Source organism: Bactrocera oleae, chromosome 2, assembly GCF_042242935.1.
Source record: "Bactrocera oleae isolate idBacOlea1 chromosome 2, idBacOlea1, whole genome shotgun sequence".
NCBI lineage: Eukaryota > Metazoa > Arthropoda > Insecta > Diptera > Tephritidae > Bactrocera > Bactrocera oleae.
The window spans coordinates 11,770,510-11,797,734 of NC_091536.1; the positions used below are offsets into that span (position 1 = coordinate 11,770,510).

The 27,225-nt window shown below is 33.4% G+C and overlaps 2 protein-coding genes across 12 annotated transcripts in view; one reads left to right on the top strand and one right to left on the bottom strand.

Annotated features, from left to right (window-relative positions):
• The window catches only part of Fbxl7 (F-box and leucine-rich repeat protein 7), a 249,608-nt gene that overhangs the window by 82,244 nt on the left and 140,139 nt on the right, over window positions 1-27,225 (top strand). For 2 of the 11 annotated variants that reach the window (XM_070109151.1, XM_036372905.2), the window contains exon 1: window positions 1,399-1,467. The exons of the other annotated variants lie outside the window; for them this stretch is intronic. The gene's annotated coding sequence lies outside the window, so the exon portion shown is untranslated. Of the gene's footprint in view, window positions 1-1,398; window positions 1,468-27,225 lie in introns of those variants that run through there. 11 annotated transcript variants of the gene reach the window in all.
• The window catches only part of LOC106624104 (uncharacterized), a 41,185-nt gene continuing 29,451 nt past the window's right edge, over window positions 15,492-27,225 (bottom strand). Inside the window, exons 3-5 of the mRNA XM_014243784.3 lie at window positions 17,769-20,456; window positions 15,860-16,043; window positions 15,492-15,702 (exon numbers count right to left, since the gene is read on the bottom strand). Of these exons, the coding sequence (XP_014099259.3) occupies window positions 15,492-15,702; window positions 15,860-16,043; window positions 17,769-18,573 (1,200 nt within the window). The 5' untranslated portion in view covers window positions 18,574-20,456. The remainder of the gene's footprint in view (window positions 15,703-15,859; window positions 16,044-17,768; window positions 20,457-27,225) is intronic.

The following is a 27,225-nucleotide window of genomic DNA, read 5'->3' on the forward strand; positions in this document are numbered from 1 at the left end:
ATGCTCTCAGAGAGACATAATTGATATTAAGTTAGACTAGGTTAGGTGATACTGGCTGGCTGGCATGGCATAGATAGACCTACAGGTCCTTTGTAATACCAGCTGAAAGTTCATTTTACGAGCTAAAGTTTTCGTCATGCTGGACGTTTGCGAAGTTTAAACGATATTTGATATCTAATTCTGATACTTCATCAAGTTCCTTTACTTGCGAAGCTCCTTGATATCTGAGACGAGTTCTAGATGCGGCTGGACGGAAGCATAAGAGGTATTCCAGCGTCTCGCTTATGTCTAACCTTGCATTTTCTACAAGTGTCATTGTTAATAATCCGACTCGCATTTGATGCCAGTAAATTGTGATCTGTGACTGGGTCAACCACCGTCCTGCAGTCTTTTCGAGACCGTGTGAGTAGAAAGCATGTGTCTTTTACTTATGCTTCCTTGCAAATGATCTTGCTAATTCTGTACGCTCCTAAGGCAGTCCATGTCACCGTCTGATCTGTCCGTCATCTCTTTCTGAATTTTCATTGTGTATTGATATATTATTAAGTCCATAGATATCGCTATTAGTGAACTAATTGTGCCAACATTCGACAAATCGTCGTTGAAAATGTATGTTTACTTTCTGTCAACATATAATTATCACCTCGAATATAAAATAAATTTTTTCTGCAATTTACGATTTATTTCACCACAGCAGTTTGGCGCCGAGCCACCTAGCAATATCTTTTAGTGGATTTCCACACACCATTTTGCTACTTGAACGGATATCAATGATACAAATGATGAACGGTGATTTGACTTCCTGCATTGGTTTACCAATTAACTTTTTTTGCGCTAGTATTTGTCGTGTGTGTGCATGTTGGTGAATTTATATGACTTTGCGTTGGCTTGCGGCCAAGTTTGCTGCAGTTGACTTGGCGAATGTCGGACTCATGCAGGTAATTCGTTTGATTTATAGGTATATATATCTATAATCTGACGTGTGATGTCTACTAAAATCTTTAGTATTCTGGATATTTGAAATAGAGTGATAATTTTACTACTTTTATACTTTATAGGAACTTTGATGCGCTAGTAAAAAGATAGAGGACGAAGAAGGATAGAAAAAGAGTGGGCAAAAAGATAATTGTCTATGTGTCAAAGTGAGAGCATTGACAATTGCTTCAAATTATTAATGGCTATATTCTAAGGCAATGATTATTATAATCTGTCAATATAATACTTGACTCTAAATCTCTGAAACAACAACAACTACTAAGAATGCACGATGTAAGTATCTGAAGTATCCTTAGCCAGAAAGTTTTCGGTAGATTAAAAATATTCGCATTATATCGCAAAAATCGGGTTTTCTTCTATTCATCTTAAAATGTTGATTGCAGGAGTTTTTCTTCAACCTCAGCTTTTCGAATGAAGATATTTTGTTATTGAGAATGAAGTCAAAATGAATAGTGTCCTTACCAATAACAGGTATTGTTCTAATTAACATACAATTTATGATATAAGAAAGTATAAAGCTTTTAGAAACATAATTTATGAAAAATAGAAAATAATTTCGGAGTGTTAAACCATTTCCATTATATAAAGATCTATATTCATTTATATTCCTGTTTCGCGAGTTGATTCTCTATTTGAAGAATAATTTCGGAGTGTTAAACCATTTCCATTATATAAAGATCTATATTCATTTATATTCCTGTTTCGCGAGTTGATTCTCTATTTGCTACTGCATTGTAAGAGTAGGCATTAACTACACTTTATCACGAGAAAATTGGTCCATCAGCCAGACAATTAAGATAGTAAGAAATTCGTTAAAACGTACTAAGTTTATTTTAAAGGATTAACAACGTGCTGAAAAGTGTTTTGGTTTTCTTTGCGAAAACTTTCATGTGAATAAAAGATAAAAAAAACTTCAGTATGAATATATAATTTTATGGTAAAACATAAATATTGAATCTTTTTATTCAATACAATTTATTTTTGATTGAATCTTTGGCGTCTTCGTATAAAATTTATATTTGATATCTGACTTGACCACTTCATTTGTTTAACTTGAGTTTGGTGTGTCAATACTTCGGAGTATACCGTTAACAAGCTTTCTCTAAATTCGTCAAGCCATCTTAGATATTGTTAGATGGATACAATATTTACAAGTATATATGATTATATATGAATGAGCTCCATCTGCGTATAATCACTTCGCTGGCCAAATGTTCGATTTTCACCAATTTTCAAGACTTTTTTGCCAAAATTTTAAGAAGCTCGATAAGTCTGCGGTTTCACCGATTGTTCGACAGTACTTATTTCAATTCAAGTTGCTTTATATTTACATTTCTTCGTGCGACAAGCTTATGGCGAGTAGTTCGCAGGCGTGTTTACAAAACGCATATAAACTGGTAGGCAAAATTTTCAAGCTATTTCATTAGCCTCTTTGTAAAATATTCAGCATTTTTTCAGCAATTCATTTTCGGTTTAATAATATTCAGGTTTCTTAATCATTTGCAATAAAAAACTTTGCACATATAAACTCTGCGCTATAAATAAAAATAATAAAAAAGCGTGCGTAATAATAAAACGTGGGTGATAGCATTGCATTGAATATAATGGCGATAAATCTTTATGAGCGAGTACTGTTGCCAAAAAAAAGGAAGCTAGTTGTTTTTCGTCATTCTATTTTCGCATGCAAATTTTATGAGATAAATAAACGATTTCGATATATTTGGTAGATATTGATTTTAGATCATAAATACTATTTGATTAGTAGTTGTTGCAAAAATATTCATGTTTGGGAGGGCAGGGGTGCTATTTTTGACATATTATATTCATATGCCCACATTTTTAGAACCAATTATCAGTGACGTTAAGCGATTTGATAAACGTTAGAGAATTAATATCTGCTGTTTACTTTGAATAAAGCACGATATATTACAATATATTTGAAAGGTGGAGTCAAGTAAAATAAGGTAAAAAATTTTAGTAGGTAGCTTCTTCTTCAGCTTTACCATCTAGTGTTACTGCGTCAGTATAGAAGTCGACAGGCTGGTATCATGCCAAAGGAAACTCCATACAACTATTATTTTTTTTTTAGTATTGTTGAAACCACTCTCCCTGGGACAGCAGTCATTTAAGATTGTTTAAAAAATGACTGACTGATTAATTTCTAATGCTGGTTTTATTTATTATATTTTACTTTTGCATGAAATTATCAAAGAGAAAGGTGACATGATGAAAATCTCGTTAGATTTATAGACATTAGTAGAAATCATTTAACATTGCAAAGCGGTGCGTTTGCGAGAAGATTAACCGAATTATGTGCTGTTCGGGAAATGTGGTACTTTGGTGAGATAATGTGTTTTCCTCACCTCTAAATCACAGTGTACGCCTTTTAATTTAAAAGTTTTATTTTTTAATTGTGGCAACCCTACTCCAACTTATACAGACTATATTTAATACATAATATATAACATTTTTGAAATATAATTGATTTTTTTGTGTAACCACATCACATGAGAAATTAAAATTTTTTCAATTCTAATTTGGAATAAAGTGGCAACCTCACATATAAAAATCGTGGATAAAATTTTTAAAATGTCTCTTGAGGAATTGTCATTTTTATTGTTTAATTTTAAATCACATAGCAATATTTTCTGAATGAAATACATATGGCAATCTTCTAAAATTGTCTTTGATTTGATAAAACCCTCCAAAATGCTGCGAAATGAATTTATCAATGCCCATTAAATGCATTTGCGTTGTATTCAAGTATAAGAGTTTTCTAAACAATTAAATTTTTTCTCTTCTCAACGTACGAGTATTAACGGTATCTTAAATTATTACCACCAAAGTTCAGCTGACACTCATTGCTAAAACATTGCTAACACGTTGCTGCGATAACTGAAACTCTAAAACTATAAGATTAGTCCCGTTGACAGTTATATATTGCTTTCTTCACAAAAGTGGTAAATAAGAAATTCCACGCGATGCATGTGTTAAGAAATAAAAATAATCATTGAACACATGTTGGCATTTTAATTTGATCACAGTCTTGTTGGAATGGAATATCGCGTATACGCCATGGTGTTCGTTCGTCAATTTTAGTTGCTTTCGAGGCGTTGCGAAGGCGTTTAAAAAATTCTCTTGCCAAACAGATTAGTTGAAGAGACAATTTAGTACAACTGTCAAGTTGAAGCATTGCCTTTTGTTTTGGAGTGTGTTCGTTGTGGTTTTTGCTTGAATAAATATGTGAAATTGATTGATTTTACAGTTAAATACTTAAAATCTTGTAAAATTCGCTATTAACAAAATCAAAGAAGTGCTTGAGAAAACTTAAATATCTCAATATCAATATAATTGTAGTATAGTTGAGTTCACTCGATTACTTGTGCTTATTTTTATTAAATTCTTGAATGGAATTTATAGCCCTTTCGAACTTCACTTACGTGGAGAAAAGATTGGTGGTGAAAATTCATCGAAATCTGTCACTCGCTCTTGAAACTCCATTTTGAGAATATTGCTGAAAACGCCATTTGTGGTGTATGTCTTGGCTAAATTAATAATTTCCTCAATCAAATTTTCAAACTATCAATAAAATTGTATAATTTTGTCTTTTACATAACTAGTTTTTTTCAAATTTTTTCTCTATACCATGAGCGTCACATGGGTTGCAAGTGAGTGAGTGAAAAGTGATTCAAGAAAATTGCATTTTTGAAAAATAAAATAAAGGATATTAAGGGCCACAATTTTCATTTAATATTCTTTAATTATTTCATTACCTTTCTTTTAATTTCAATGAGCACTTCCTTTCAATGACTTTTACTTCATTGCAGTAATTTGATTTAAAAATCGCTATATTCTCAGCTGCTCAAAAGCAATAAAGACATTAAAATTTTGTATATCTGTTTTTTTGCTTCTGCATCATTCACCATCATAAACATGCTTGAACCACCAGCGAGTGAAGTATAAAAAATGATATCACGTACACTTCTTATTATACTGGAAATGCATTCTATTGCTCTTGAGCAGCTGGCACTCAATGTCAGTAACTTTTGCACTGCAATCCAACATTCGCCATTTTTTGTTCCTTTTGAAACTCTATGCGACTGTATTGTGAGGCAGTAGGTATGTTAAAATTGGTTATAATGCACACACCCACACTATTTGCACAGTTCACTGAATTGTAGTTGTTGTGAAATTCTACAAGAATATCAGTCACAAATGAAACGTTCAGTGGTCAAGTTCGCAAGTTATTGGAAGTCACAATGCCTTCCACTTATTTAAACGGGTATTTATGCCTGTAACATAAGTGTTACTGCAAGCTATTTTCATGGCTTCGCTTTTGTCGTCGCTAAGTGGTTATTATGGCATTTGCATTTCTATGGACATGCTTGGCAGTTGTCCAACTGTGCAGAGTATGAGAAAATAAAAGATTATGAAGAATCGAAATAACATTACTTTATGAATTATACGAATATTAGATTTTAATAGTCCACTCTTTAAGAACTTTGTCGATTGATCTTTTTGGATTCGTAGAAAATACTCGACTATGCTGATAGCATATATCGTGGTCTTGTAGTATAACCTCTTCGAAATGTAAATATAACTTTAAACCGTGTATATAATGTTTGTACGGAGGCTTTCTCGTTGTATTGTTGAAACCATAGGGTGTTCTGTTCTATTCTTCAGCAAACAGATAACAGAGAAGATCTAGAAATTGTAACCAGTCAACTTTATTCGCTTAAAATTGTATCTTTTCTTGTATCATAACGGCTGAAGTTCGTGATGCTTCTCCCTTACATATATTAGGTTATTAATCAATATAATCGAATAATAGATTCATCAATAGGAATGCTTAACTGCTGAAGTTAGTCGTAGATACGTGTTAGCTTTTTGTTCTTAACCAAGTAATGAGTAATTGTCATGAAATAATTTTAAGCTGTAAGCTTAAGTAGTACACTACACTCGTTACATGTGGAAATAAACACAGTGTTAGCTCTTAGACATACAAGTTTCCATTAGTCTGAGGTATATAGTATAATCTAGCTGTCTACTAAAGTACTTCAAAAAGTAGCAATGAAATATTTGTTAAACAACAAGGGGTTTGAGACTTGAATAATTAATTGAATTACTTTGAATAATAAATCCAAGCATATACTCGTTATAGTTAATTCTTCCATTTATCGATTATAACAGTTCATGGCGCGATAATCTTATAGCAACCTTTGAGCTCAATTTCTTTTCAAACTAAAATAGTAAGATTCTTTTCTAATGGACTCAAAAATAAACATCGATATTAGTTTCCACATAATGCTAGAAACTTTACACACTATTGAGTGCAATATTAATTATTAAAGAGTTGTGCCAAAGTAAAGTTTTATGTCAATAAATTTTTAGCACAAAGTGTGCATTATATATTAACTGCTTGACAAATGGCCTGTACTATTAAATATATATATATATGTACATACTCAAATCCATCCAGTACCTATGCTGACGTTAAGACGTCACGGCATTAGTGTTTACTGAATGGTGAGAAAATGGCACCAATATCAAGCTGCATTTATGTTGTCAGTTATTGACAAGACACAAAGTGCTTCGGGAGTCATGTAACCAAGCAAGTGGCTACGTCGTAAGCTACTGAATACATAGGCATAATCAAGATAATTGGATTGTATCGTAAAATAAGTTAGTTTTAATTGATTTATACCTTTTGGTTTCAGTAATTGCTCGTTAATAATTACATCGTCCTTCAACACATTCAGCTGATGGCAATCGCCGTGCAGACAATACAATAGAACTGAGCTCTAGCAATTTTTTACGAAGTAGTTGAAGTTGAAAAAGTTGTGTCATCGGTTTTAAAATTTAAAGGATATATTTGTATATAAATATTTAAAGAGGACACTACCCATGTAATTCTTCAAGCAAATTTGAAAAATGTAGTTTTGCAAAAAAAAAAACAAAAAACGCATTTACACATAAACTCATTGAGCTGATGAGTGGCTACGCTTTAGTAAGTTTCAACTCAAAAACTATTTGAGATATCGATTTTAATTTTTAGTATGTAATTTTTAAAGGTATAACCTATCGGAAATAATTTTTTTTTTAATTTCACACTAGCTGTGCTTATCAACAACTTCAAAAATATTCACAAAAGCCTCTGTCTAAAATACTGTTTAAAGCCATTTTTTGTTTGAAAATTGTCGGAGAAGAATTAGCCTGTGTGGATGCGAACATATCAAGCTATGGTATGTACAGTTGAAGGGGACAGACAATTTCGCTATCCAATAGGAATCCTCTAATGTCATATTTGATGTAAAAAGCCTGGATCTATTAAAGAAAATCGTAAATAACAGCTTTGATTTGTCCATCGATTCAATCTTTCGAGTGAAGAAATTAGCTATTTTTGTTTCTTCAATAACAAAAGAAAGAAAAAAAGCAATGAAAACGGCTGTGTACTCTCCTTTAGTAGACAGCAATAAAAACATCATTATCCCCACTTCGTGCACTATGTTCTAACAATTACAAATATATTTTCTTCCTAATTGGCGTTATAATCGTTTTCTTGACCTTCGTCAATATACCGCAGCGTGTTGTATGCCATGCCGTTCCTTGTCACACACTATACTTGGCGCCAGTTAAAAATACCTTTTGGTGTCAATTAATTTTCTAAAATTAGTGCAAATATAAAATCGGGCACCAGTATCCGGCACCTGCTAAACAAAGTGAGAGTATTTTTAGTGCGGTCAATGTAGTGCTTGCCGCCAATTGAATTTTTAGTGTTTGATTACTCGATGACAAGCAATGGTTTTTGTATTGTATTTATCGTTTCTATCAAGAATCATTCGCTTTCTGTATTTGGTATTTTTAAAGCTTTAAATAAAGTTTCAACTTACTGTGCCGAATTGGCACAAACGTAAATCCGCTATATAGTTCCATCGTCGTTGTAAATAATTGCTTAAGTCTCAAAGTTGGAGTTTTCTATGCCATTTGCTTAAAAAATCAAAAAAGAATCAGTTGGCAACCTTATGTAGCCACATTTTATAATATTGTATTCTTAAAAATCATTTTTTCATGCACAATTTATTTTTTAAATAATATTTATTTATTATTTCGTAATTAAGAAATGGTGGTGGCACAATTTTAATTTATAACTTTACTTTATATAGTGTGGAACTAAACTTAAACTCAAACAATTTTAATTTTTTTTGATCACTTTCAAACAATATTTAGCCCTAATTTCAAATTATCAATGTTAATTTTCCCAACATACAGTGAAAAACTTATTATATTTGGTACAAGAAAGTTTATTGGGAACTTTGTTTCACTCAGTATTTTAACTCATTAGGCTTTACAGGAAACGTAATTTAAACCTTCTTTTAAAGCTGGTTTAAGACGGTTTAAAGTTGAATGTCGTTGAGCTATTTAAGTTTGCAATCTTTCGCAATTCCTTGCGGATTGCCTTTGAAATTTCAATTCTCTCAAGTGCGAATCACCGAGGCATTTCTTTTTAATGAGTGAGTGTGCATTCACGCTCTCGAAACGCACTGTAAATGCAGTTGTCGTCATTATCAAAGCGCAAAAACCTTCTGTGTGCCGATTACGCGTCTATATTTATTTTAATATTACTCTATATACAAGTATAAGCCTACATATGACATGTTAATACTTGTGGATATGTGATTTCATTGAAAAAAACTGAGAGCGACCTTGGTCAATAGCATTCACGGTTGTATGTGCGGCTTTACACTAAGTAGTTTGCTTTTGAAAATACTTGTCTATATTCAAACTATTTTCAGACGATTGTAATGTGTAATATGTATGTATTTATAAATATATATTGCATTTTAATGATGGTTTTGAGATGGTGTTCTCTTTAAGGGCGGTATAAAGCTTGAAAGTTAGTGAGTTATATGTAAGCAGAAAATGTGAAAAAATGATAATAGCTAGAAAAAATTGCTTTGAGTATTTACACTTGAGAAAAAGTAAACAATGATTATATGTAGCTAGCAAAAAATGTTCATGGAAGCTTTAAGACGCTACACAAATACAAAATATTCCAAACAAGAACTTGATTGTGATCGGTGAGTTTTTATAGCAGCTATATGCTATAGTAGTCCGATCAGAACACTTCTTTCGGAGATTTAATCGTTGCCTTGGACAATAGTTCATGCCATATTTCATTAACATATCTTGTCAGATAAAAATGTCTTGTTCCATAAAAGGATTGTATTTTCATCGTTCAGTTTTTATAGCAGCTATATCCTAGAGTGGTCCGATATCGGTTCCGATAAATGCTTCTTAGGGAGTAAATGACATGTGCACAATTTCAAATCGATCACACAGACAGACAGACGGACGGACAGATAAATACGGCTAAATCAACTTATCTCATCGTTTCTAGTTCTCTTGAGACAAGCGACGGTCGAAATCACTGTGCGGACTGTGAAGTGTTACAACCGAAACAACAAATTTGTATTTTCTCACCGCTACTTTTTATTATCGCAATTGCTGATGGGTCCTTCGGGTTTATAGACTACGCTGAGGCTTGGCAAACTTTTTGAAAATATGGCGGAACTGTGAAAATGTCGCCGATATCTAAGACCCTATTAAATACTGCATAAAAAAATATGATGATGAAGAGATGATAAAACAAAGATATCCTGAGAAAAAGTTGAGAACGATAGAAAAAACGAACATGAAAAAAAAACAATAGTTCTTCGCCTTCTTTGGCTATCGGAAAAAATTCTACTTTTATCCATGCTCCTCCCTCTCTCTCTCTCTCTCTCTAAAAAGACGCCAGTGTCCCTCACCCTATATACATACGTACATTTTATATATTTATGTAGCGATTATTTTCTTATCGTTGAATTGACTTTACTTGCACGCCGTTCATAGTTGTACTTATGAATAGATAATACATATGTATGTAGAAATCCGCTATAGATACACCACTATATACTACTAATGTAGATCCAAATATACTCTTAATATATGTACATATACTTGTACATATTAACACTCATATAAACTATAAAATAATTGCACTTTAATCTGTAATTTGCTTTTTTACTTACACTTGTCTATTGTTTTTTAATTATTATGCAGTTCAATATTTTTAGCACATATTTGTATGTACACATGAATTTAATATTTACATATGTAAATATGTAAATATATAGTACATACATATGTAACATGAGCACGTAAGGGAAAAGCACCAGCGGGACAAATTAGCAACTAAATCCGTTTGAAACCCATCGAATATAGCAGAGCTTGAATTTTTTTTCTAATGAATATGCAATTAATATTAATTAATTCACCACTGTCACATGTAGAGTACGTTCGTATGTATATTAATGTGCGGTTTCCAGTAATTGAGAGGGCTCAAATTGTAGGCTATGCTAATTTCGTTAGTGCACAGGGCTTCTCAACAATTATATGTTTTTAATGTATGTATCTATGTACTGTACATATAACTGTAATTTTAGAGCAAAAATAATGGCTATAATTACTTTATTGCGCGCATTTCTTAGAAATCTCTTTGTTGTTAAAAAAACCTTTTGAGTATGAAAGTAGAATAGTTAAAGTTACAAACCGAAATCGAACAAGTAAAGAAGGGTAACCGCAAATTGAAAATATCAAAGTCGGGGAAATTTTAAGTATTGCAAAACTTTATATTAAAAAATATTGCGAGACAATTCAACCTAATTAACTCAAATGATATACCTAATATGTGATATAGACTCAATCAAAGCTAAATTATATACATGGGGTCTATGAGGAAAACATCAACCAAAATATGGGAAATCCCTATTCCACTCTGAGCTATTAAAAATTATAATATATTGTATATAGGAGCTGGGATAGTTCGTGGATCAGCATTGAACTCTAGTATATCCAAAATTATACTTTCACGCAATTTTGCTAAGATATCGTAGGAGACACTGATTTCATTCAGGGCAGTAGAATATACTGTAATTAGTATTTTATCTGAATTTCAATAAGATTTCTCACATATTGGCCGATAGATGTGGTATAAAGATAGCCAGAAGTTCGAAAATATTTATATCAGGTATGTGAGGGCTAAGACAAGTATTGACTCAATTTTACCCATTTTTGGCACAAAGACATGCTGTCATTACAAGAATCTTCTACCCGAATTTCAATATTAGATCTGACAGATTGACAGATATGTTCGGTAAAAAATTAGTCATTTGCACTGGGGTCAACATAATTGATGCCTAGGCCCTTGAAAATTTATAGTCCGAATTCAACCATTTTTGCGCAAAGTTTGTTCGGACTTTTTCTCAGCAAGTTTGGTTAATTTAGCTACGGTGGTTTGGAATATATTTACTTTAACCCTTTAAGGGGGGGGGTCAACCCCCACTTTTAAAAACTTTTTAGCTCACTAGTATCTCTCGTTACTGCGATCCTCTGTACTAAGTTACAGTTTTGTATCATAATTTAGACCGCTGTAGTTTAAATAAAAGTATAAATAATTTTTATTTAAAGCAATTTCCAGGTACGAAGCGTGCTTTTTTAAATCTCTATCTCCAGACCCTGACATCGAAATTTTGTAGAAAAAATATTCAGACAGTGATACCTTATAAAGAGTGTTATTGTAAGCATATAATTTCCTAGAGAGATAGCTGCCATACTAGCTATTAATACATGTGGTTGGCATTACAATTATATATACATTCTCAAGGGTCCAGGCAAAGTTAATGTCTGTTGTATATTGCATATCGAAAACATTTTGTTCCAATAAAGCTCAAATGAATGCTTTCGTAATTTTTAGGAACATTCAGCCAGTTATACCTTATAAAGAGTGTCATCCTAAGCAAATAATATCCTAGATGGATAGCTGTCAACACATCTGTTTGACATTTCAATTATGAAGAGACTCTCCAGGCTCTTTCATTCTCGCAGAGTTACTGTCTGCAATATTTTGTTTCAATAAAGCAAAATATAGGTGCTAAAGGTTAATTCCTTTAAAACACGCTTTATTTCGTCTGAATGACAGGCGAGCGCACTCTAACACAGCAAGTAAAAGAAAAAAGATTATATTTGAATGACTGAAAGATAACGTGGCTCAGAATAGTATAATTACAAACGTTCTATATTTTAACGTTAAATTTTTTATTGTATGCAATTTTTAATTGACTTGACAGCACCTTTTAATATTACCGCTATTAAAAAAATATAATGGCGATATAAGTATAAATGCTAAACATAATAAATTTATTAAAGCTGAAACTGATAAGGAATATCGTAATACATATTTATTTTCTGTAACACAGCAACCGGTAGCGAGTCGAATTGCAGTCGCCTGTTTTAAGTGAAATGTGAGTAACTAAATCCATCAATCCAAAACCTACAAAATCAAAATATTATTTTGAGTCTTGAAAAGTTAATTTATTTTATTTATATATATTATAGCATTTAGGCTCATTATTATGTAAGCCTTTAAAGAAAATTCAAAAATGGCAACACTGGCTGACGGAAATGCACTGCTGAACCCTCCACGAGGGTGCCGACTGTTTATAGATACCACAGTATCGCGTTATCTAACTAAGGTCTGATTTTTTTATTGGGTGTCGTACTATGGTTGGGGTTACGAAAAAAAGGTGAAACAAGGTGTCTTGCGATTCGTGCCGAGGATCAGCCTGGCTAGGGGTCCTCAAAAAGCCCAGCCCAGTCTCGAATGGAGCTTATGGATACCTGCCACCTTCCGGAATATAATAGCCTTACTTGTGTAGAGGGGGCTATATACAAGCGGACCTATTTTTTAAATTATAGCAAAATAATAAAGGTGCTGATGGAGGTGCTCTTGAGCAATCAAAACTGTGTTTTTCAAACTTTCCTCCAACGTAGCTCAAAAACGGCTTGACCGAATGACTTGAAATTTATATTATACACTCAGCCCATGTAAACGCATGGAATGAACTATTATCAAACGAAAATTTCGATTTACTTATAACAAAAAACAAAACAAAAAAAAATCTCGAAAATCGCAAAGCCGCTAATTTTTTTGTTGCATAAAAGCTAATCAGCCGGAATCGTAGAGGAAGTGCGAGCCCATTTTTTCGAGGCGAGGGTGTTCTGAACGCAGTAACTCAAGTTATACACAATATTTTTAGCTTAAAATAAATATTTATACTGTCAAATTATTCTATATTAATAAATGGTAGTAAACTTAAAGCGTAGGAAAAAATTCTAAAATCGCTAAAAAAGATCGTCACATGGGATGACCCCCTTAGTGAACCTTTTAGCATATACTCGTTTAATCGCAATACGCACAAGATAAATAGATTTTCAATTTAAACTCAATTCATTTTCCCGGTTGAGTAGTCATGACGAGTTTATTTGCTTACATTTATCAACACAAAGTTTCATTAGTTGCTTATTTATATTTCTCCTTGGGCACTGTTTATTGTTGTTATTATTTTTAATATTTTGTACCCGGCATTATTGATATTGGCACACACATGTTTTTTTAACAATCTAATCTGTTTAAAAAAATTTTAAAAGTAACATTCAATTTAATTTCATTTCACAAGCGATAATACCGACTTCCAATACGAACTCTTCAAGCTCTTCAAAAATTATTATGTTTTCTTTAATATATATATATATTTATTTATATTTTGCCGCGTCTCTAGTCGCCAGCGTTAAATTCGCTTCGAAATTTCACGCACAACTGTCGGCTGCCGTTTGGCTTGCTGCAAGTGGCAATACGCTCTAAATGCCGGCTATGATTTACGATTTCTACGTTGCATCTTTCACTTTCATTTTAGCCAATGTGCTTGTAGTTGTTATTATAATTTTCATTAAAACATCTGCTATTTGTTTTGTTGTAACTTCGAAAAAGCTCGCAGCCAAATGCACGTGTTGTTGAAATGTATTGGGGATGTAAAGCTTTCGAACTGTTTTGTTTACATTTCACATACTCGGTAATCAAATGTGCTAGGGTGAGATAGTGTGTGTGAATTTCCCTACCCAGCTGTAACTTGTGTTCAAAGCTTTATGATTTGTGTGTTTTACCAGAACTATTCCGAATTTTCGAGTGGCTTAGAATTTCAATGGTGTGGAATATGTGAATGCCTTGGAAAAGACTGAATTTACTGCTGACGTTTTTGGTGTTATAGTGATTAGTTTACTAAATTATAGCTCATTAAACCTGGAGTTCACCTTTAGTTTGACACCTAAATTGTGCCCTGTTTGTATATACTTAATAATTCGCTTAGCTTAGTCAACCCATCTGATAGCTTATTTCTTTCTATCCCCTTAAATCACAATACCTTGAAGTCTGGTAGCTCGCAGTATTCTGCTATTAAACACAATAGCTAGACAGTTTATTAATATATGGTAATAAATTATAAGTTTGAAGTATACTCCTGTAATGTCAAATATTTAAAGCTTAATGAGGTTCAAATTACGCACCTAGCTCTGTAGCTTTCACTTATAGATCTGCAATTGAGTCATCATTTAAACTAGTATATATTGCATACATTAGACTACATCTCTAAAATTCATGATTATTGTAATGGATCTTGTTTCTAACCGACTATTTGATGCCTGAAATTGAAGCACGGGGGCCTTTGGAACTATCTCGCCACTATTTGAAGTATCCTGACTGGACACTGTCCAATATACGTCTTTCATCTAAGCTGTTTTTTCTTTACTGCCTAGCTTTTGCCGGACTGAGATTGAAATGTCTCAGTAGACATCAGTTGGCATTCCTATTTGTATTACATGTATACCAATTGTTTTTTCGAATAATTACGGTTTGGCGATATTTTATAAATAACTTGTATTGAAATTCCAATTCCAGTTTAGCAACGCATTGTCACGATATATATACAAATTTGCAGTTTACTTATAAAGAGAAGAAATCAAAAAGCACATATTGAACAGTTAAAAATATTTTTTTAACTTATTCGGAATACGTAATATTTTAGAAGCACTGCGGAATGCTTATTGGCTTTCTAAGCTGCAAAAGTCGTAAATATTTAGAGGAGTATGCGAGTTAGTACCTCTTTAACATGTTATACTAAAAGAAAAATAACAACACGTCTGTTTTCAATTTTTAATAATTATCTCCATGTAGTACCCACTACTGTGTGAAAAACTTTAACTAACAGCTTTACACTAACAAAATATGAACTGAAATAAGTGTTAATGAAATTCTGTACATACGCTGTAGAAATTCAAACTTTTCACAAAATATAATATGTTAGCAACATCAAATTCTATGTTAATTTTCCATTAACAGCGCTTATTTCATTAGCGTTCTCTGCTATTATTAACATACGTACTGTTATTATAACAAAAATTATAACATATAAGCATATTTTTGATTTAACATGCTGTTAGATTTAAGGAAAGACAACGGCGTCTTATCTAATCAGCTGTTGCCTCAATAGTAGCGTTAAAAGGTAAATAAATGTCTTCTTTGTATCACAAAAACAAAAATATGCACACACACATGTTTAATGTCACTTACTTGTGTGTTTATTGCCAATTTCACGTACTAGCTCCTCGGTGCGGTTGCGCAGCTCCGGCACTATGGAATACTGTGCAAATGTCAAATTTAGATTACGCATTTCATCGCCAAAACTTTTCATCATTAAATAGCAGCTATGCTCACCGACGGCATTACTTTGCCCATCACGTTCGTAGAATGCTATGGAGTTGGACCACTTGTAGCTGGCGGTAGGGGTAAGTAGAAGAGTTTTAATACGAGTATATATAAATTTTTAAATACGTTTTAAGTGACAAGCAATGTTAAGTGTTGTACTTCTTTTCGGTTTTGCGAAAGTTAGCAGATATTTTTCATTTAATTAGCATATATTTTCATACTTACTGTTTCATAAGTTCAATTATCATTAGGGAGAGACTTTTAAAGCTGAGCACACCAGGGCGCACCAGCATATAGAACTCATCAGCACATGTTGTTTTTTTGTCTTCAAAACTATCGGTGGCACCCCCTATGGATATGACAGGTGTTCCATTACTATTAAAATATTTAGCAATGCGGCTAACGGCGGCTGGAAGCGCACAGAAATATATAAATTAGATATCATACTTGTAGAATTGTGTTATCGGGTGGAGTTGTATAACTATTAAATTCTCTACAACACGGTCTATATTCCAGGATTGTCAAGCAATATTGTAATATACAAAATAAATATAGCCAGGTAAAACATTTTCAAGCTCCTTGTGATATCAATGAGAGAATAAAGTAAGCAAAATTACTATATTAGGGTTTTTTTTTAACGTTGTTGAGATATCAAAACCTTTTTGTTTTCTTGATGATTTCTGAACGGATATCTGTCCTAAAGTCCACAATTATTAAACTCAAGGCGATTGAATTTCTACATAGAATAAAGTCGAGGCAAATGATCTTAGTGATAATTTTATGTCTTCCCTAGTTTTTATATGCATTACATAAATTTTTTACATATGCTCAGTAAAGTTGTCTGATAACTAGTTTGTTTATAAAAACCTATGATCGGGTTCATGTTGATAAGTTATTACATACAATGACTGGGTGCGTAGCTTAGTGCTTGTAGACATAAAAAGACAGGAACTTTTTTAAAAAAAATTCCTCAACATTTACAGTTTATTATTTTTTCTTTGACCTTTTACCTCTTACAGCATCTTAACATCTTCTATGCGATTGCGCAGCACTATATAGGAAAAGAATCGCAACCATCGGTCGTGGGTTTCTTGACGACGACTTGGAGGTTGAACAGATAAAACTTGTCTCACTGATGAAGTTCATCAGAAGTACGGGGTGGTTCAGAGAGGAGCCAGTAGAGTGAGGGGATCACAGTCCCAGTGGTATCACAATGGGCCTCCTAAAGGCCTAAGTGTGTCGAATGACAGCCACTTTACCTACCTACCTACCTACCTTTTACAGACCAGTTTTTTTCAAAATTGGTAAATAGAAGCAATTCTTATGAGGGACCTTCTAAAGAAGAGGCAAAATTTGATAGTCAACTCTAATATATATATTTCACTTATAAATCTCAAACGATTCGTGAAGGGGTATACTTTGTGCAGAATTTATAGATAAAAATATTGTTGGATAGAATTAAAGACCGGATTAACGTACAAGAAATCGAGGGCTACATTTATGAGGTAATTTTCAATGAATTTGTATCTATATTCGTTCACGATTCCGGTAGCATTCCTTAGGGCTACAGTTTAAGCGGTACCCTCATGAAGACGGTTATGGGGTAAATAATGCTAAAAAAAAACAGCTGCTATGAAAAACTAACGAAGCAAGTTCGAAGGTTTAAATTTCATAAATGGATGAATCGACCTAATGTGTTCTACTCAACGTGGTCTTTATTTTTCTGTAAATAATGAAGAAAAAAATATCAAAATGAGCCGAAGAAGTCGTAGTAATTTGGTGTCTGGTTCTGAATTTGATTTCTTAGAATTTTTTTTATATACTAAAAGCATATTCAATATGCCTGGGATTTTCTGGACTTCCTTACTTTCTTTTTCATTATTGTAGTTATGAGCGAGTTTTCATTGTCACTTGATAGAATAAAGTATGACTATTTCAAATCGTTCAAATAAGCTGTGCGTAAAAGTACAAACCAAAAACAAATTTTAGAGCAAAAAACAAGCAATTTTCTCTCACACTACTACCCCCATAATAATTTCGAGAAATAAGCTTCGTAGTGTTACTGTAATATTTAATAAATCACTACATGCAACAATTCATGTCACACACACCTACGCCCACTCTGCGTACTCACCTAAAGCATAATCACAGACTGGACCAAAAACAACATGTGCACAATTTTTTACGATGCCATCCATGGCCTTAATGGAGGCATATGCTGCATCACATTTCACATCGCCCGTCATCCATTCCAAATTTAACTGCGGTGGCAATAAACTATTTTCACGTATATACCGATCGGCCAAATGCAACACTGGCATTGTGCGTCGCATCGATGCGATGTAGGTGTCATCGTCGGGTAGCAATAAAAGTGCGCGCAACGTACAATTGCGGCCGTCCGGTGTACAAATGGCCTCGCAACCGCGAGCGGACTCTTTTCGGCAAGCGGCACGTACGTGGGGCATTGCGCTTAGCAAATACAGCAGTGTGTAGGTTAATAATACTGTTGGAAGGCGACTGCGCCAAGGAGATGGCAATGAGCTTCGAAGAAGCCAATCACGCCAATTGCGAAACTGTAACCGATGGGATTTTGTGTTCAAAGATTTGTGTTCGTTACGCGGTTGGACTGCAGAGTGACCCACAGAACGTGCTGGAGCTGATATACGCTTGCGGTTATGAGTTGACGTCCAATGGTATTGAGTGTGCTCAAAAATTTCAGCTGCTGTTATGCATTGACCGGCTTGAAGTAGAACAGCTGTTGTGGGTTGTCGCTGATTTGCATAATAATCATCAGTACGTTGTTGAGTAGAGAGTTTGGCTTGTGAACCGACGTCAGATCGACAGTTTATGACCATTTTTTGTTGTTGTTGCAGTTCATTTATTTCTTTGCAAACTGCAGCTCGTTGTCCTGCCGCTGGAGCTTGCTGCCGACTTTGCATTTCTGTTTCTAATTCTGTTCTCGTTTGTGTCTCTATATTTTTTGCAATTTTATTTTTAGCGTTGTCTCTATTTTCACTTTCAACATAAATTTTATTTTTTCTTTAATTTCTGCCTTTGCATGAATGTCTGTTCCTTTTTGTGTTTTTGCTATTACTACTTCTTTTATTATAGTTTTCGTTTTTGTTGGAACTGGTGCTCCTACATATTATATATTTCATTTAAATAGTTTGTTTCCCTTTTTGCGTGTTCTTCTGTTTCTCTTTCCATTTCGCCTTCAGCTACTAATTTATTTTCTGTTTCTTATTTGTGAGTATGTTTTTGGTTTTATTTGTGCATTTCTTCCTATGCTTCAGTTTATGCTCTCGTTTTAATTGTATGTTCTGTTTCAATTTCTGCTTCCGTTTCTGTTTCAGTTACAATTTCATCTCACCTTTTAAATTCTGTTTCTGTTTTAATTTTATTATATTTCAAATTTACATATTTCTGTTTCTTTTTCTAATTTCTGCTGCACTTTCTGTTTCTGTTCCTTTTTTGCCTTACATTTATCTGACTCACTTTTCAAAATTAAAAGGACTTTATCGTTTTCTCTTAATAAATAAAATTTGTTATAACGTATTTTTAAATCTTAGCTTTTGAAATTTTTGTTTCTGTAGCTGAGCAGTTTTAGATCTCAACACTTAAAAAACTCTCTTGCCGTTTCTGACTTGGCTAATTCCGCACATATGCGGATTGCGCCCCTCGCGTCGGTTGGGCGGGAGGAAAGTAATCGTTGGGTTATTATTTGTGCTTGTCAATTTTTGTTATTTAGTTTCTCTTGAAATATATTTGTCACATTTTCTAGTCGAAATTGTCGGGAACGCTTTTTAATGCTTTATGTTATGCTTCCTCTAGTCCTACATTGTTCCGCGCATTACAGTTGAGTATTGAATTTTCTTTAGTACAATTACCTTAGATTATTAAGCAGGTATTCAAGCACTCGCGGTGTTTGGTTTCTTTGCGTTATTTGCTAGCTTACTTATTTAACTAATAATACTTGTCAATAGTATTTTAAACAGAACCTCGACAGGTTTTTGTTATTCACATCCTTTATCTTGTTCTTATTCTTCATCATTAAATTTATCACATTGCATTCTTGAATCTCATATTTTCCTGTTTTGTGGCAAGACACCATATAATCTCTTTATTATTTTTCGTACGAAAAGACTTGTCCAATGGTGTATAAAAGTCACACACAGACCTCCAACTTTGATTCTTTTTTAAGTTTACACTATGTTTTCTAGTTTTTTATTTTGTATATTCTTATTTTCATACTTTTAATTCTTCTTTGTTCCTTTGTTTTATAAATATTTTTAGTTTTTATTTACTTAAATTTATAATTTTTTTTTAATTTCTCATGTTCTGATGTCACACAACAAGTGGTAACTTTTACACAAAGTTTTACCACTTTTTTTTGCTCTCTCTTAAATTCCACTCACTTTCGTCACCGCAATCGTTATCGTCTGCCACATTTCTTTCAACATAAGTGGTTAATATTTCATACGCTTTAACGTTTCTAAGTAGATTACGCTGGCTTTGTTGCACATAGTTCTTATCGCTGTAGCCGTCACAATTTTTTATCTTACAAATGAACCGTTTGTGTTGATGAGTGTGCAGTATATAGCACCTGAATTACTATCCTTGTTTTTGCAAAGACTTTTCATCTGTTTCTTATTTTGTATTAAGTGCTCTTGTTCTTTGATTTGTTCAAGTGTTCAGCCTGTAGATCAATACTGGTGAATTTATTTAAATTATTTCTTCATTTATTCTTTTTGATGGGGTTTCTTCGCTTTAGGCTTTAATGCTCTTCTTACTTTTCGTGGCTAGCAGCAAACTCAGCTGAAGTCTGGAAAAGAGAAATTTAATAAATTAGGACCTCAGTGCTAAAAAAATTCTTATAACAAAATGTAAACTAATATATATTTTTTTTTTGGAGTAGACGTAAGATCAAATTTGACTCGGACTGGTCCACTTAAGCTGCGCGTGAAAACCGAATCGCTACAAAATTTTCCCATAATTTCTACAAACTTTTGTTTAGGTTTGTGTTAAGTTTCATTTCTATGTGTCAATTAGTGTGCGGAAAGTTTGTCTGGCAAAATTGCCGTGGAAAAAAAAATTTACAACGAGTTTGCTTGAAATTTCGTGTTTCCAATGCAATCACCGTTTCGGAATCGTTGAATATGTCGCAGAAGTTATTTGATTGGTCAACTTTATCACGAAGAAAATTATTTGAGTCGCCTAAAGCATTAAGCGAAGGTCAAGAAGTCAGATGTCTCATGTGAGTCGTGTATTCACCTCTGTTAATAATGATTACATTAAAAAGTAAAATAAACAGTGCTTGAAAACCGTTGTGTTGGCATCAAAGAGATTGCAGAGGATATCAACGCCTCTTATGGTTCGACTTAACACATTTTAATTAATATTTTGGGTATTAAGCGTATCTATGCTAGACTCGTAACAAAAGATCTAAATGCGCTGTCACATTCTAGCATGATTTTTACTGAGTTTTTAGCCAAACACGAAACGAGAGTCGTTGCTCAGCCGCCGCCGTCGTAATTTGGCTCCCAGTGGCTTTATTCTTGTCCCGATAAATAAAAAATCGCCAAACAAACTGTCAAACACACACTAATGGAGATAAAATTACACTTAAACATAAAATAAATTGGTACAACCAAACATTTTTGATCGAAATAGATATAGGGTTATATATATATAAATGATCACCATGACGATACGAGTTGAAATCCGGGTGAATGTCTGTCCATTCGTCCATCGGTTCGTGTAAACTGTAACGTGAATAAAAATTAAGATATATTGATGAAATTTGGTACACAATAATAAGAGAGGACCCTTTCCTGTATAGCATGTCTGTATGTCAAAAATGGGTTGAATCGGGTCAACACTTCCTTTACCCCCATATACCTAATATAAAGATTTGTGAACTTCGGGGTGACTTTGTACCGCATATATCGGCCAATATGTGAGTTATCTCAATTAAAATGAGAGAGCGTGTTTTGCTCAAAGAAGTGTATCTTTGTGTACTCATTTACCTCTGCAACAATTCGTTCAGTGGTCCTACATTCAGTCCAGTCGTTTGTCTAGCCATTTGTCCATCGGTCTCGCCACTCATTCTTTCTATTTCTTATCCATCCAAAGGTTTTTTTAACCTAACCATTCATCCTCTTCCATCTTCATTACTTCATGCACCACACCTACACTTTTTCATTTCTACCAAATCCATACTTTTAGAAGTCTAATACAGTTCAATTAATAAAATTTCTTATCATTCTCAAAAGCAAAATAATGCCATCCCATTGCTTTTATAAAATTATATTTCAGATAAAATCTGTGGTTTATTCTATGGATTCCAGCAAGTAATTTACTGACCCAAATCCTCTGCGAATAAAACACATTGAATTGTCCACCCAAAAAGGGTGACTCAATTTTGATATGCTATCCGGCGGTTCCGCGTTTCGCAGAACTTCTTTCCGTCTGTCTTTTCTGCCTCATACATCATAGACCATCGGAAATACTTATTAAATTCTTCCTCTCCATTCGCAGCTACTCCTACAAAAGACCAGCAATGAGTAGTTAAAAATAAATGAATTCGTTCTCAAATTGCAAAGTCGTGTTGATGCAATTCTGCCAAGGTTGTCATAGATAAAAAAAAAAAGAAGAAATGTGCGGCCTGCATTGTTACACAATCGCAAAGCGACAACAATAACAAAGTAGACATATTTTTGTATAATTTATTGCATGCCTGCTGCTTTTTTTGGGTAAGCAAGTAACTTAGACACGTAAAATAAATAGTACTATTATTTTGTTCTTTTGAGGGCGTTAACCACTGCAGCTGCTAGTTGTAAGTGCAAGTGTTTCAATGCTGTAGTTTGCTGTAGTTGGTGTAGCATAGTTACAGGCGTTCGGCGCTTAACTTGAATTTATTGCAAATTTTTCGTTTAATTTAATTCAAATTGTGCTTTCCGCATAAATTTTCTTTATAGTCCAAAGCTAAATGCACTTTTGAGCAAATGTTAATGTCTTTTTTGTATATTTGATATGCTTGTTTACTTGCTTGCTTGCTTACATTTTAATGTTGCGTATACGCCCGGTCGGTTTTTTATTACATCAAAATATGTAAATTGCTGGGTAGCAATTGCAAAAGTGCAGTTTCAAAAGAGATGTAATACTCAAAACGAAGCACTTTAGCGAAAATAAAAGCTTTTGTTAAAATTTTAAATTTTCAGGGCAACAAATTAAGATATATAAAACCTTTTTTAGGCATCAAGTATTTTTGTATTATTTTCAAAGTTATGTTTTTTTATGTTTGTATCAATATACATTTAATTTTAAGTTTGTATACTCTCTCAATTTGTTGCTCATAGTACAACAGTTTTATTCACCTGATACTAAGAGAGATTGATACAAGGCTGCGCATATGAAAAGGAGCAAAATTAACAGTCGAACTGAGTTTTGGATCTCTGAGCATCAAAATCACATAAAATACCAAAAAAAAAAAAACAAAAAACGAAGCTTTAACACCCTTCACAAATATAAAATATTCATTACAGGAACTTGATTTTCGTTGGTTTGTTTGTACGGCAGCCATATGCTGTAGTAATCTGAACTTACCAATTTAATACCAAAAACTTTTCATACAAAAACTTAACTCCGATCGTTCAGTTTGTATGGCCGCTATATGCTATAGTTAACCGATATCGGCGGTTCCAACAAATCAGCTTCTTGTGCAGAACGGACGTGTGCAAAATTTCAGCGACTTAAAACGACTCATTTCATTGTGCTGATCTTTTACGTGTGTATTTTATATTGTCTAAGACTTTTCCTATGGGATAGTATTGTACAAACTTCGATGCAAAGTGTATGAGAAATTTCATATTTCAACGATTACCCGATCTATTTGAATTAATGATTACCATAGTTCAAAAATCAAAGCACATAAGTCGCAACCAAACCTAATTCTCTTCTTTAATTTTATATCATACCTATATGTATATCAAGCCTTAATAACGACGAACGAAATAAAACGTGGCAAAAATAATACTTCTAAAGTCTGGCATCATTTAAACGTGCCTAAATCGGTATGTAATACGTATACATTTCCTACAGTTACAACAGTTATTCATCCTAAATTATTCACTGTTGGACAAATAAATAAGCTAAGTGGTGTTTCGCTTCGTATAACTAAAATCCGGACAGCAGGCAGCGGAGAACAAAAATCATAACTTATGCAAACTAGAGGGATGCCACTGAATATTCAAACAAATAACCTAAGGCGAATTGTTGCCGAAAAAGTATTCTGGACTTTCACAACTGTCAAATACTTGGAAACTGATGTTAGTCGTATATTTTTACTTTTACTTGCGGAATCTTTCTGGTAAAGCTCGAACACCATTACGGTAAAACTGTTCATCCAAGAATCAAGCCATTTTTCGAAGTCGTCTTGTGAGTGAAACTGCTTCTGAGCCAGGCTATGTGCCATCAAATATAACAAATAATAATCGGAGGGTGCAATATCTGAAGAATATGCCGGGCAGGGTAGGACTTTCCATTTAAGCGTTTCTAGGTAGATTTTACCGCAGAATTAATATTTTTGTTTTTTTTCAGCACATATAGTCGCTTTGATATCGCTTAGCGAGTGACTCTCAATGCTGAAGCAAGCTCTTATTGCTTTTGACATAGATCCTCATCGAGCAACGTCTACAATTCACAGTCTTCAAAGGTTTTGAGCCTTTCTTCACACGGACGGTCGTTAATATCGTAATCAACGTCTTTGAAGCGACAAAACCAATCACGGCTCATATGCTTCAGTTGCCGATTATGTTATTTCGAGTAGTATTAATAATGATGATTTTTGTTCTTTGAAAAAGTGCAAAGTATTGAGTAAGTGCGAATATCAAAGTTGAAATAATTTTTTTATGAACGCTTCGAAGAACTTTTCTACAGCAACGAATTTAAAATTCTGAGCAAGGTTTTGATTTTCTAAAGTCATTAATGCAATAATCGACGACTTTTTCACCGATGTATAATTGATGCAATTCTCTTTGTAACTCTCTGAAATCACTTCACTTTTGGGAGATTAGGTGTTGATCAAAGTCATTATTATTTTGTTTTATTCCGTTAACTATATTTCAATCAGGTAACTAGATAAATAGAGACATCTAGGACGTTAACAGCGCGAGCACCAAGCGTTAGTTATTAAGTTGAAGAAGCTATATCATAATAACAAATAAACTTCCGTTTCTCTTGATAGGGCGCATGAAACCTTTTGTTGGAAAAACAATTAGAAGCGAAAGGAAATGAATAAGATAATAGATTCTAACTACTACCAGACTTTATCGGCGATCAGAGACCTTTTAATAGATAAAACAAAAACTAAATATGAAAACGTAATCGGCAAAGGGTTAAGGGCTTGCATTAAACGCAAAACGTTTTGCTATTTCTTTCTAGCCATATTGTTTGACATGAACAACCCTCAAGTAGAAATTTCAGATCGATATCTCAAAAACTGTGTTATTAGTTCGCGTCTATACAGACAGATGGTGCTCATTTATATATGTACATATATACTTGGCATGGGATCTCCAACGTTTCCTTCTGGGTGTTAAAAAATTCGTGAAAAACTTAAAATACTTTGTTCAAGTTATAAAAATACAACTAAGCAAAATTTGAGAAATTTAAGATAACCATTTTCCGATAAAAAAAAAAGAATCCACCGCTGTCATAATAAGCGCAAAACTGACGGAAGCAGCAGTTATCAATATTCGTCCGGCTTAACTGTTACATGACGTAAAACGGTAGTAATAACAAGTGCAAATTTCATATCAAAAACACGGTGAAATTTAAATGAACAATTTGCTTCGCTTGACTTATCTAAAGTACTCAAAGCTGCATGGCTATTTTTAGATATACATAAAGACTCATTGACATTCCTGTCGCTTCACTTCAACTTCGTAATTGAGTTGATTAAAAATAAATAGTAGAAGCACTCACAGAAATTTGTATATGTTACATATGCATGTCCACTTAAAACAGTGGGCGGAGCGATTGTGGTGTAGGACAAGTTTTTTTGCTTGTACATTTTATATCATTGGGTGTTCAATTGAAAAAAGTAAAAGACACTTAACATAAATTTTATTGGGTTTTCCCTCACACTGGTTAAAGTGGGCGGTTTTTTTAAGTTTGCTTTTCAATTGACTAGTGGCCGCATGAGGATATTTTTGTAAGAGTTCGCTTGATCGCTGATTATTGGTGCATAATACAGAAAAAATACCGCTGAGAGTCTTCGGTCCAGAAATTGTAGTTATAGACCGATGGCATGAATTCCTTTTGAATTAGTTAAGTTTGCTAGGCGACTGGCGTCCATCGCAACTTTCGGCTAAGCAGTTTGTAAAAATTTTAATATTTCGATTCTATTTAAGATATTTAAGACGACTTGACGACAGAAAGGCGTTTGGTTGTATGGAATATTTATATATCTCAAAAGCGCACACAATGTAATAACTCATATTTAATTAGTTGGCTTTCTTTTTAGAGAAAGTAAATTTTCTTTGTTGTTGCTTTTTAGATGCTACAAGAGAGAAGTGCTCAAAGATAGCGTGCAAAGATATGGTGAATCGAACATCCTAATGATATAAACAAAAACTGTTTGATCGAGGCCAAAATAGATCAGGTCTTATGAAATCTCTTTGAAAAACTCTGTTTTCAAAAATACTTAAAATTCTTATGTGAGAAAGGCTCTTTGATTGTCAGTACTGAGTCCGACTTGTATATGGTTTCAAAACCACTTTTTTTAAGCTAAAAATTCGTCAAAAAAAAAACACAATCATTTGCGATGATAGTCCAGTGTAGCTGATAACAACAACATTCGGTTAATATCGAAAATTCACAAAACCCAAACCAATAGAGTCAACAGCATTTGTGGAGGATTTATACGCACTCAAGTGGCAGACATTTAAACACGGCAGATAAAATATATATATGTATATTGTACAATACAAACACAAAAATAGTTAAAACTATCTAAACACATGTTTATATCAGAAACAACATTGGTGGCGTTTGTTTGCCCTGCTACTTAATTTTTTCGCTCTTATTATTATTTTCTCTTTTTATTTATTTATTTTTTCATAAATATGGCATTAGAAATGTTATCAGCTCGACCGTAATATTTCACGGCAGGGCTGACAGTTATTTGTTGTTGTACGAAATGAAACGAATGTTTATGTATGTATCAGTAGGCACATATTCATCCCAACTTGGCGTTTCTACTCTTCAATTTCAATATCTCCTATAATATCTTTAATTTTTATTGTTTCCATTATAGAACATGAAGCGTTGCTTTGAAGTCTAGAAGGGATCACTATGTAAATCACACTTTTTAGTCTTGGTGTTAATAGTTTGAATATGGTGTTCAATCCCATAAGTAATTTGAAGGTTAAGTAGGTCGGTTCGTTTCACTATTTTGAGGCTTTGTCTGCGTTGTAGCTCTAATTTTCCAGGCTTCAGTAAATATTCTTTTACCACAGCGACTCTAAGCTAATTGAAGAATGTCTTCAGGAATTCCCAGCTCTTATGTTATTAACAGAGAGGAAAATATT